Source organism: Nothobranchius furzeri, chromosome 1 (genome assembly GCF_043380555.1).
Source record: "Nothobranchius furzeri strain GRZ-AD chromosome 1, NfurGRZ-RIMD1, whole genome shotgun sequence".
In the NCBI taxonomy this organism is placed as follows: domain Eukaryota; kingdom Metazoa; phylum Chordata; class Actinopteri; order Cyprinodontiformes; family Nothobranchiidae; genus Nothobranchius; species Nothobranchius furzeri.
In genome coordinates, this window is record NC_091741.1 from 83506439 (window position 1) to 83519554 (window position 13116).

General features: G+C 40.8%; 1 protein-coding gene across 6 annotated transcripts in view; it reads right to left on the reverse strand.

Annotated features, from left to right (window-relative positions):
* The window catches only part of fgf13a (fibroblast growth factor 13a), a 142143-nt gene that overhangs the window by 14781 nt on the left and 114246 nt on the right, over positions 1-13116 (reverse strand). For all 6 annotated transcript variants that reach the window (XM_054739227.2, XM_015949142.3, XM_015949159.3 and 3 more), the window contains one exon: positions 7755-7858. In XM_054739227.2, coding sequence (XP_054595202.1) covers positions 7755-7858 — 104 coding nt within the window. The remainder of the gene's footprint in view (positions 1-7754; positions 7859-13116) is intronic.

Genomic DNA, 13116 nt, shown 5'->3' on the forward strand with positions numbered 1-13116 from the left:
ACACACACACACACACACACACACACACACACACACACACATTCTTAACTTCCCACACACAAACAATCTCTCTCTCTCTCTCTCTCTCTCTCTCATATCACTTGTAAGTCGCTTTGGACAAAAGTGTCTGCTAAATACATAAACATAAGCACTCCCCCTCTCTATAAATAAACTCTGAATGGATTTTTGGTGCATCTTACCACAGTTATAACTGTTTGACTTGTTGTTCGTTGTCTCATTTTTCTCTCCGACTATTGGAAATGGGTTATTGATAAAATCCATGACATTATTTGGTCCTTCGAAAGCCGGGGTCCCATCGCCTCGCGGCGCCAGGAGCTGACGCCGGCAAACTGGACAACCTAAATCTCCTCCGGCACTGTGCTTTCGCTGGGGGTCGGTGTGAGGATCTTGACGTCAGGGGGGGGGGGGGGGGGGGGGGGGGGGGGATCTACAGACTACTCAAGACTTGAGTGGAGAGATTTGGTGAGACAAGTTTGTTGTTGGTTGTTGTTTTGTGGTACTGAAAGAAATCCTACGTAACCAGGGGTTAAATTGGTTTTTGAACGTTTTAGCTGGAAAATATAAACGGAAGTAACCAGGAATGCTGTTGTGAGTGCACTGGTGTGATAACTGAGAGGTGGCCAAGTGAGAGGTGGCCTGGCTCGAGCAGATGATGTGGTCCTGTTGGCTTCATCAGAACGTGATCTTCAGCTTTCGCTGGAGCGGTTTGCAGCCGAGTGTGAAGCAGCTGGGATGAGAATCAGCTCCTCTAAATCTGAGACCATGGTCTTGAATCGGAAAAGGGTAGAATGCCTTCTCCGGGTCAGGGATGAGGCCCTGCCCCAAGTGGAGGACTTTAAGTATCTCGGGGTCTTGTTCACGAGTGAGGGAAAGATGGAGCGTGAGATTGACAGGCGGATTGGTGCTGCATCTGCAGTGATGTGGGCGTTGTACCGGTCTGTCGTGGTGAAGAGAGAGCTGAGTCAGAAGGTGAATCTCTTGATTTACCGGTCGATCTACGTTCCTACCATCACCTATGGCCATGAGCTTTGGGTAGTGACCGAAAGAACGAGATTGCGGATACAAGCGACCGAAATGAGTTTTCTCCGAAGACTGGCTGGGCTCTCCCTTAGAGATAGGGTGAGAAGCTCGGTCATCCGGGAGGGGCTCGGAGTAGACCCGCTGCTCCTCCACATCGAGCAGAGCCAGTTGAGGTGGCTCAGGCATCTGGTCAGGATGCCTCCTGGACGCCTCCCTGGTGAGGTTTTCCAGGCACGTCCAACCGGGAGTTGACCTAAAGGTAGACCCAGGACACGGTGGAGGGACTATCACCTGGCCAGGGAACCTCTTGGGATTTCCCCAGAGGAGCTGGCCCAAGTGGCTGGGGAGAGGGAAGTCTGGGCCTCTCGCCTTAGGCTACGGTCCCTGCGACCCGACTCCGGATAAGCGGATGAAAATGGATGGATAATAATTCAGACTATTTTCATCACTGAGCTCAGTAACTCACTGATAGCTGTCAGGTTTTTATATCAGAGCATTTCAACATCATTACTTATTAACCATATGTGGTAAAAGACATTTCCAGGACTATGGCGTCTTTATCACAGTGATTGTGGTTTTCATCTCCATTTTGTTCTCTGTGCACGCTGCCCATTAGAAAATCCTTTTGCGGTCCCACAGACGATTTGTACAATTTACCAGAAATAAATAATCTATTAGCAGGGCAGGTGAGTCAGAAAACACCAGGCTCAGACTGCATTGTGTCTGCTTTAAGAGAGTAATTACAGTCCATTAATGTTTTCCCAAATGCAGTCAGCGGGGAAGTGAAATACTATCGTAATGGATTCAATTTCTTCTGTAAAGACAAATCAGTGCTTTGCGCAGCACAATGAGTTTCAGCTGCCATGTCTGAATTAATATGACACCAGTTATGCCAATAAAGTCAGAGCTGAGTGCTCCTCGAGTTTCGTTTCAGCCACATCAGAGCTTCCGATGAAAAGTAACATTAATTCTATGGCTGTGTGGTGAGGATGAGGCTTCTTAATCTGGATTTTGAAGACAGGGAAAGTGGAATGAAAGAACCTTGTATTTTATTTTCTGCTTTTAAGATAAATAAATTGGAGGGAATCCACAGGACAGTTACAATTTGATGAACAAATTTAGAGATGTAAAAGCATTTTCCACACATTTAACTCAGAGGAGCGCACGTGCACGCACGAGCATGCTCTCTCTCACACACACACACACACACACACACACGCACACACATACACAAAATCAAACCAAAACAGAGTCATTAATGACACACCCAGATTAAAAGAAAGCCTGCAGCTGCTTGTGTTTAACAATGGCATGCAGTTAGATAGCTGAAAGTCGAGGGTGTGATCCAATACTCCGCAACTACACATATTCAAGTATAGTAATACACAAACTCCTCTGGCTTTTTAATTAATCTTGGTCTAATTTGATAAATAAATGTCACATTATGTTGACCTATTAGATACTTGTTTGCAGCTCTAATGTTATAGTCTCTTGTTTTAAAGGTTTCCATCTCATTTATTGTCTTTCTTTGGTGTGAATGATTTTGAATTCATGGTATATTTTTAGAAATACTAAGATAGAAAATACTTAGGTTGTTAGCTTCAAATAATAATTCATTTATCAAAAAACAGACTTACATTTCCATTTATTTTGTCCTACTAAATAATGTTTACATGTAATTAATAGAAATTGTTTCAAAATAAAAACAGGGCACCGCAGCAGAAAGCCGGATGTCTTGTTAAAAGATCAAAGGCATTAGTTTAATGAATATTCCATAAGTGATAAGGAATAAAACTGGGACTAGCACATGGAAAACTTATTCTTTCTACCTAACTACCAAACTATAATAGTTAACTTCAAACAGCATGACAATGAAAAGTTGGTATGGATGTTTTCTTTTTTTGTGAAATCTTTTATTTCTTTTTTTTAATTGTTATTTTTTCTTCAATTGTTTAAGGTATTTTTTCACAACCCATAGCTCATTGTGTGTGTGTGTGTGTGTGTGTAGAGAAATAGAGTGATGAAACTATCTAGAGTTGTATTTTAATATACTGTAAGTAGATCACTTGTTATAATCAGAAGAATAGGCTGTTTTTATCATCAGGGAGTTTAATTAAACACTCTGTATTGACTTTGAGACAAGAAAAGAGAGAGAGTTGGGATCGTTTAAGAATATTTAATTTCTTAATTATAAATTCTTAACAATCTACCAAGACTAACTCTGTGTTGTTTGGAAATTAATGTGATGTTCGATGTGTGTGTGTGTGTGTGTGTGTGTGTGTGTGTGTGTGTGTGTGGTTGGTTCAGACTCCTTAGGCTGACGTCATTGAATCTGGTAATCTGATTGTTATGACTAGATATCACGAGGCTTATAAAGTGGTGACATGAGCTGCTTTTTTGCCGTGTACGTACCCAGTGGGGGCCTCCCAGGTAGATCAGGAAATGCCAGGTCTGAAGACCTCGGATGTGCGCTGGAGCTGGTCGAAACAGCGATCGCAGCGTTTCAAAGCCCGTCTGAAGGGTCGACCCAGGTAACAATCGGCAGCGTCAGCAGGTGCTCTTATTTTGAAAGGATGTCGTCTGGTTGTTAAACGACGAAAATCTCCAACTTCACAGTTCTTAGTTTAAAGAAGAAAACATATCTGGCCAGGCTGTGCTTCTCTTTGGGATGACGGTGACTAGAACTGAAGTCAAAATGGAACTGAGCTTAAAATGGCGTTGCCTTGTTTTATATCTCTGAATTGTTGATAAGTTTTAGTAAAGCGGATTGGACACTTTAAGTCAACAAGCCAGATTCTCTTGCGGCAGCTGAAAGCTCTGATTGGTTGGAACAATGTGTCATGCGTTTCTATGGAGATGAGGGTCAGTCTGTCTGTGCAGTAGTCCTGTTTTCATTAAACACATAAATCATGACATCTTTATTCCACAGATCATGCACTTGATTATTATTGATCAACATCTGTTTCGACTAGCTTTAATCACAAATTAAGTACTTTGATTATTGAAAAGCGTTCTTCTCCTTCTGGCTCTTCTCCTGGAATGTATACAGTCTGAGGAACACCCGACCTTGGCGTTTTCTACACGGGTGTTACTGTGTACAGGGGCAGCTGTGTGGAGCTGAAAATTATGAAGTTCATAACGTTACATGTGTGTGTGTGTGTGTGTGTGTGTGTGTGTGTGTGTGTGTGTGTGTGTGTGTGTGTGTGTGTGTCATGCAGTCACCATACCTGTCCTGTGTAGGCCAATAGTTCCGTAGGTTCAGGCTTTTGCTGGTTGCTCGGCAGCTTCCCTTTAAGTGTTTGTCCTTGGTGTTTAGTGTGTCTCCTCCTGCCAAGTGTTGGTTTCTTTCTTGTCATGTTATGTTCGTTTTATTTAATTAGTTATTTTTTACTTTTTTTGGACTTCCTGCCTCCCAGCATCCTTGGATTTAGTTGAAATAAAAATACTTTTTCTTTAGCCTTAAGAGCTTTTCAGCATCATACATTTAGTTTCCCAACTATTCAAACTCATGTGGAAATTTAAAAACATTTTTGAAGAAACGTAATAGAATTTTAGCTGAAGCTCTACAGGGTTCCCTTTAAATAAGTATAATTATTTTATTTTATTGCATGAGTGAAGCTTTCAATGGAAAGTTAATTTTAGCTACAAGATTATTAAAACCTTACCTGATAAATCTGTACCTCACACACCCTTAATGATTAATTTCACACACACACACACACACACACACACACACACACACACACACACACACACACACACACACACACACACACACACACACACACAGAGAGAGAGAGAGAGCACACAGTCTAGACGAGACTCAACTGGAGCCTGGGTGACTCATTCTAACTCAAATATGACCCACCAGGAAATGAATAACACCACTTCAAAGGAAGCTTGTGAGCTACATGCAGATCATTTAGTTCAGGATCCAAAAACATTCTCACAGAGCCACAAAACCTGTAGCAGGTTGTTTTTTTACTTTGATATTGATTGGCCATTAAAGAGGCATTCATGTTTATCTGTAGAATATAATATTACTACATGTTCTTGTTCATGACAGACAACATATTTCAGCACACTTTCATTTGACGTTCATATTAATTCATAACTTTCTAAAGTCAAGTCACCAATTGGGTTTCTATACCACAACAGGTCATCTTTACTCATTCTGCAAAGCAAACTTTGGTCAAAATGACAATCCTTCCCATCTTAGATTACGGTGACATCATTTATAGGACTGCTTCCAAAAAACTTCTTCATAAACTCGAAGCCATTTATATCTCAGCAATCCGTTTCAATACTGGTGCCCCTTTCAGTACTCATCATTGTGATCTGTACACTAGTTAACTGGCCATCACTCCATTCCTGCAGGATGTTACATTGGTATCAGCGTATATACAAAACAATCATCGGTAAAACACCGTTATATCTTCCCCCAATACTCATCACTTCCAACAACCAGCGCAATTTATGTTCCAATAACTTAATCTCTGGTTATTCCCAAAGCTCACACCTCCTTATCTGCTCCTCCTTCCAGTTTGCTGCTCCCAACGACTGGAACGAGCTGCAAAAATCACTAAAGCTCACTACCTACATTCCATTATCTACCTTCAATAATTCATTACAATCAATAGTTTCTGATCAATGTGCTTCTGAATACTTAAAGATTGTTTTAAGTCTGTTCTGATTACTTGTACATATTATATATGAGAACAGTCTTTATTTCTAATTGTTTTATCTTATTTTGATCTTGTATGTATTTATCTTACCTGTTTTTCTCTGGTGTAAAACTAACTATGTGTCTGTTGCTGCTGCCTCTTGGCCAGATCGTCATTGTAAATGAGAATAAGTTGTCAATCCACTCATCTGGTTAAATAAAGGTTAAATAAATAAAATAAAAATAAAATAAACATTTGTGCAGTTCTTCCTTGTAATTTATTTCTTGTAAATGTGTTTTTCCAAGAGTCAAAGATGCCTGTATTGTGTTTAACTTTTATTTGTAACAAAGGATTAAGCTCCGCCCAGTCTCACTCTGCGCACCTAATTATAAATACGTGGCTCACTTTGTGTCAAAACATTAGCATTCACCTCTGATTAAACATTTCAGTAAAAAGTGTGCAGCAGTTAGTTCCTTGTTTTAGAGTTCATGTTAGATATCATTATCATACTAAACACTGCAGTAAATGCTTAGGTGAAACCATTAGCTAGCTAAAGAGCATTGTTCTCATGTTTCTTTCTTTCTTTTTGGTTTTATTGCTGTTTTTGCCAAACATTGATCCCATTTCTGGTCTAAATGATATTAACATTACAAGCAACTGGAGAACATTAAATTTAATAACATGTATTCATATTTTTAGTCAATTCCACTTTACAATAAATGTATATTAAATGAACCTGCTGTGAATGCAAACATTATAAATCAAATATATGTTTTTTCTTCATAGTACATATTTCTTTGGCATTCACTTACATTTCCACTCCGCCTGCTTGGATGAACGTTCATGTAAAGAAAGGTGCTGAGTCCCTTAGCAGCAGCGCTCTATACCCCACCCTAACTGTGTCATCTTCTGTGTCTCCACCTTTGATTGGGGTTCTCCCCAAAGCTGACCTGCTATTGGCTGATTCAATGTGTGTGTGTGTGTGTGTGTGTGTGTGTGTGTGTGTGTGTGTGTGTGTGTGTGTGTGTGTGTGTGTGTGTGTGTGTGTGTGTGTGTGTGTGTGTGTGTGTGTGTGGACAGCAACTCACCATAGCAGCAGTACCAGGGAGACAAGCACTGTTAGGTAGCCAGCTACACATTCAGTTCAATTTCCTCTCTAATTTAGCAGAAATGAGAAGCTCTGCAGCCCATCCCCCATCTGCTTTCATCCAATTTAACACATGGATAAGGCGTGCTGTATTCCTCATGAGAGCTACTATTTGAAACAGCATAGATGATGCATTGTGTGCAGTCAGCTGTATCCTTTATAGACTCTAGTTTTTTCCCTCTTCTATGTGAGTAAAATAGAGGCATTAGTAAATATTCAAAAAGGATAAAGAATTCAATTTTAATTAAATGCATTATCATATTTTTTTCTGTTTTATTTTATAGATAGTGCTTTGAAATTTCCACTTTTAATAACCACACCTTGATATTCCACTTCACTTTTTCCCCACTAGAACCACCACTAACCAGGCCTTTTCACTGGGCATAAGTGTGTGTGTGTGTGTGTGTGTGTGTGTGTGTGTGTGTGTGTGTGTGTGTGTGTGTGTGTGTGTGTGTCTTCATGCCCTCTGGCTACACATTCAACCAGGCTGTCAGTCTTCTGAGTGACGCCTGCCTCACGTGTGGTGATGGCATTTGGGAGGAAGATGAACAGAGACATTACTCGGCCAGCAACTGAATAATTCATAATTTGTGCATTTAATCAAAGATGAAGAGCCAGCTTTGACTGTCGAAGAAGTCACAGCTTAGCTGGTTTATACAATCCTTGAACCTTTTTGTTGACATAGAATTTATCAGGAAATGATGTTATTCACCAGGTTGAGGATGTTGCGTCTGAGTGAGCAGGAAAATAAATCACTTTAAATATGAAGAATGAAAGAAAATTACTGTGTTTGCCTTTTTTGTCCATCCTATTCATGCTATTTAAATCAAATATGGAGTATTTTACTCAATGATGTGGAACAAATGCAATCCAATAAGAAACACATTAAGTCTAACACTTACTGATGTGTAGAGGTAGCCCTCACTGTTCATCGCCAGGTAGAGTTTGGTCTGCACCCCCTGAATGGCCACCACTCGCAGGCCCACTGGAATGAGGTTGAACGTGGCTGAAGAGGGATGGAACAGAATGAAAAATCACAAAAGGATCAAGGAATATTTCTGAAGCTTCCGTTTTGATTCTGCCTGCACAGCAAAGAAAGGTTAGAGAGGAGAAAGCTAGAAAGCCTTTTTGTGAGTGAATGACCTAAATCAGAACCAGAAAAAGAATGTTATTATAATATAAATGAGCACAATGTGGCAACAAATCTTTGAATAAAAATTATAAGTGGGATTTTTACTCATGCTGCACCCAAGTTCTGGAGCAGGGCCGGTTTTACCCACAGGCGACACAGGCGGCCGCCTGGGGTGCAATTTGCTGGACATGGTGCAAAATTGCAGAATGAAAAAAATATATGTTAATCCCTTACTAAACCTTTTACAGCGGCTAATACACAGAACAGAGGAAAACGAATACAACATTTTATGAACATGAACCTTACTGCAGTATTATGTAATTTATACTGTACATACTTCAAATTTTTCAGAAAGAGATGAAAATAAAAACCTCAATATTTAAATTATTTGCAATGATGTGGCTGCATCACCTGCAGAGTGGTGTTTACATTCGCAGACGGTCCCTGAGCGCTCGCGGCAGTTTCATAACACGTCGCGTGCAGAAGACGGGTTGTTTAGAATAAAGGAGGTTGTATTTTGTTCACTACCTTTCCATGATACCAAAGAGGTATGTTATGTTTCAAAATGACCTTCTGATTAGAAGTTATTAAGCTGTAAGTGTCGAATCTGACAATAACTCACCAACTTTACTGAAGTACATCACTTTCTTATGAGGCCAACCTGGCACCCCCTCCTCCGTCTAATTTACCTTTACCTGCTACGTGGGAAGAACGGTTGTTTCTGCTGAATCAGCTAGCTGAACGTGTCAAAACGCCCTAATGATCAGGGGCCTCATTTATCAAGCTTGCTTACGCACAAAACGGGGCCGGAAAACTGCGTAAGCAACTTTCCACGCAAACTTTGGGATTTATAAAAGAAAACGTACCGGAAAAATGTGCGCAACTTTAAGTTGACTAAGGACCTGGCTTACGCACATTTTGGACATGGAGAGCACCTGCAGTGCTGCTGCTGAGAAGGATAGCAATGAGGTTTTGGTCCTAGCCATGGAACCCTGGACCAGGTCTAAACCCTTCGGGGGAGTCCTGGAGTGCAAGTGGGAGTTCGCCCAACTAATCTACATGTGTTTTGTGGATTTGGAGAAGGCGTTCAACTGTGTCCCTTAGGAGGCCCTGTGGGGAGTACTCTGGGAGTATGGGGTACCAGACCCTTTGATAAAGGCTGTTAGGTTCCTGTATGACCGGTGTCAGAGCTTGGTCCACATTGCTGGCAGTAAGTCGAGTACATTTCTGGTGAGAGTTGGACTCTGCCAAGGCTGCCCTTTGTCACCGATTCTGTTCATAACTTTTATGGACAGGATTTCTAGGAACAGCCAAGGTGTTGAGGGGATCCATTTTGGTGGCCTAAGGATTGGGTCTCTGCTTTTTGTAGATGATGTGATCCTGTTGGCTTTGTCAGAATGACTTTTGCTGGTGCGGTTTGCAGCTGAGTGTGAAGAAGCTGGGATGAAAATCACTTTTTTAAATCCGAGACCACGGTCTTGTATCGGAAAAGGGTAGAATGCCTTCTCCGGGTCAGGGATGAGGTCCTGCCCCAAGTGGAGGAGTTTAAGTATCTTGGGGTCTTGTTCACGGGTGAGGGAAAGCTGGAGCGTGAGATCGACAGAGGCGGATTGATGCTGCGCCTGCAGTGATGTGGGCATTGTACCGGTCTGTCGTGGTGAAGAGAGAGCTGAGCCAGAAGGGGAAGCTCTCGATTTACCGGCCGATCTACGTTCTTTGCCTATGGTCACAAGCACCTTAGGCCTCCTTTGACGGTGGTGGAAAGCACTATACAAATAAAGCATGATGATGATAATGATGATGATGAGCTCTGGGTAGTGACCGGAAGAACGAGATTGTGGATACAAGGAGCCAAAATGAGATTTCTCCACAAGGTGTCTGGGGTCTCCCTTAGAGAGTGAGAAGCTCAGTCGTCATGGAGGGGCTTGGAGTAGATATGCTGCTCCTTCACATCGAGCAGAGCCAGTTGAGACGTCTTGGGCATCTGATTAAGATGCCTCCTGGACACCTCCCTGGTGAGGTTTTCTGGGCACGTCTAACTGAGAGGAGACCTAAAGGTAGACCCAGGACACGTTGGAGGGACTATGCCTCTCACCTGGCCAGGGAACGCCTTGGGATTCCCCGGGAGGAGCTGGCCCAAGTGGCCGGGGAGAGGGACTTTACTGCCCCCGCGACCCAACTCCAGATAAGCAGACGAAAATTGATGGATGGATAGATAGGCAGTGTTATTGCTAATGTTCACATTAAACTATAAATTGAAAAAAATATATACAATGTTTCAAATAAATTTTTTAAGGGTTAGAAAATGTACAAAACATTCAACAACTTATTCTTGAGACATTCCTCTAGCATTGCTGTAATCATCAGATCAGAATATTTGGGTCGTTTGTGAATTTTTATTGTGAACGTTACTTTGAGGAGCTGAATTTCAAAACTGCTGAGGCAGTCACTAGTGACAGATAAGTGGGCGTTGTTGCTAATCGTTTAAATCTCTATAAAGACTCACTAACACGATGAAAAAACTGTAACATGGAAAACATGATGAACCAAGGAGCTACTATGTTTATAGCTGGACAACATTTGTTTTCTTTATGAGGAAAAATCCTTATCATCCTCATTGCTACAGAAAATGCCTGTGAAGGATTTAAGCCTAGAGTCATTTAGTCTTTGTCCTTCTCAGTCTCTTAGTAATATGTAACAGCAGCTTTCTCTAACAAATTGCTTTATACGTATTTACAAACACATTTTCTGATGGGGTCAGAGTTCAACAGTTTTGTTATAGTTGTGATTCATCTTGTGCTTCAAAAACTTGATCATGAGCTACTTTATACTCTCTCTCTTGACTAATGCTTCTAAATTCAGCTGCCAAATGCAACATTTACATTATATTTTATTTTAGAACTAAACAGGTTAATAGTGATTTTTATTGTTGGATGATGTCTGAGAAAAAGGAAAAAACAGAGAGAGAAATGAAGTCTGTGAATCATGGTTCACCACTTCTTTACCCTACAGATGTGTCAGACTGACTAACTAAAACAAGCGCTGTAATGTCATTGGCTAGAATTCTGTCAATCATCCAGTAGCGATGTGGACAGCTGTTATTGTTCTGGCCTGGTGTGTCCTCCTCTCTGAAGATAATCCACAAGTAAAGTGACCTGTGTGTGTTGCTCTAGTTCAGGATATCACTGAAAAGTCTCATCACTTTAGTTTTTGAAAATAATAAAATTCATAAATCTAGACAAATTTATCCTAAAAATAGATTAACATAGAAAATCACTTTCTTGATGGTGCATGTTAGACTACAGACAGCAGGTTGCACAATTAAACACATGGAACCTCAGGTCAAAATGCAGGAATACATAAATCTGTCCGTGTTCGGTGAGCTGGCTGCAGGCTTTGAGGCTGAAAGCCCTGGCAGCTGTTCATTGCCGTCCATTTCTAATTAATGTCAACCTGTTGTGTTTGTATTTCATAAAGCGCTGGTGCTGACCCTACGGGCTCAATAGATAAACGTCCACCTGAGAGGATGCATATGGGACTCTGGTCCCAGTAAAGTTTGCTTTGTGGTATATTGGCCATTACTGCAAATGTTTACAAAGAATATTCACATCACTACAGCTTTGTTTGTGTTTAATTTCTAAATTACGTCCAGACAGGAAGTTTAATATCGCTATAATTTCTGCACATGCTGTTTTTTTTTTTCAGTTTACAGGGAGCTCAAATAAATGTGGAAAATTCTCTTTTTTAGGTTCTCATAAGCTTTTGTTCAGTGTGTTCTCATCCATAAATGTTCTTGACAACCACTTAGTGGATCCCTATCATGAGGTCTTTAGGGTGAAGTGCACTACAGAGGTTTTTCAGAGGGACACTTCATCGTTCTTTTCGTTTTGTCTCTGCAGACATCCTTATATTTCAGCTGACTGAGTAAACAGTTACAGGGATGCATGTCGGAGTTTTTGATTTGTAAGTAAAGGATTTGCCAGAAACTGAAAATCCTCTGGTTTTAGATCTAAAACTTTTTCTGCTGGGTGTACTGGGCTGTAACGTGTGTGCTCATGTGTGACCATGTGTAATAATCAAAGAAAAAAAAAGAAGCTATTTTGTGCCGCAGAAGGTTTCCCAGGAAACTTCTAGTTGGACAAAAAGTCTAAATTTTGTACATTTTAATTAATCTTTACTGTCAAGCAAACATGCATTTTTGTTGTTTCTTTAGTTGATCATGATCATGGCTCATAAACACTATCACTCTGATTTCATACATAACACTTATCCATCCATGTAACATCTGATTTCACCTCCTTAAAATGTAAAGAATTAGTGAGATAAACAATTGATCAATGTAAAAAAATCTAAGCCTGAGAGCACTTGAGACTGTTCTCCACACCTTCATCTCCTCATGCTTAGACTACTGCAACTCCCTTTTCACTTGCCTGAGTAAAACCTCCCTGAGCCGTCTACAGGTGGTTCGGAACCACCTGTAGACCTGTAGATGGCTCAGGCACAGAAAGCTGGGCAGGGCAGGGCAGCAGAAGCTCTTTCACACATCAGTCATCCACAACTGTATTCTGTCAGTGTCAACCAGTGTCCACTTTTTGTTTGTATATCGTTAATAAAGTGTGGATTGTGTTTGAATGCTCTGGTTCAGTTATAAAGCAACACAAAATAGTTTTTAACACGTTAAGCTTTTGCTACAAAAATCACAGAATGATGGTGACCTGTCTTTGTTGTTACTGGACTAGTGAGTATTAATTTTTTGTCCAAAAGTGTGGATCTTTTTATTTTGTGGTTTATTTTAGTATGTGTTGCTTCATGTTGGTGTTAGTTCATTGTTAGCGCTAGTTGCAGCAGGGTTGTTTACAACAGTTGTAATTCCACTTTCAACCAGTAGGTGAGAAGCAGCAGAACGCCTGTTTCTTTGAATCGTGCTGCCAGACTTTGTGGGAGATGACACTGTAATGTTTGTTGTTCTTTAACCTTGAGGGAGGGAGGGTTAGACAGACAATATCTGAGACAAACCACCGACTTAGGCTGAAGTATTGAACTAAATGTTATTTCAGCGGCTAAAGTCAGATTTAAAAGATGTGGTCACTTCAACTGTAAGCTGTATTACTTTATAAACAACAAACAACTTC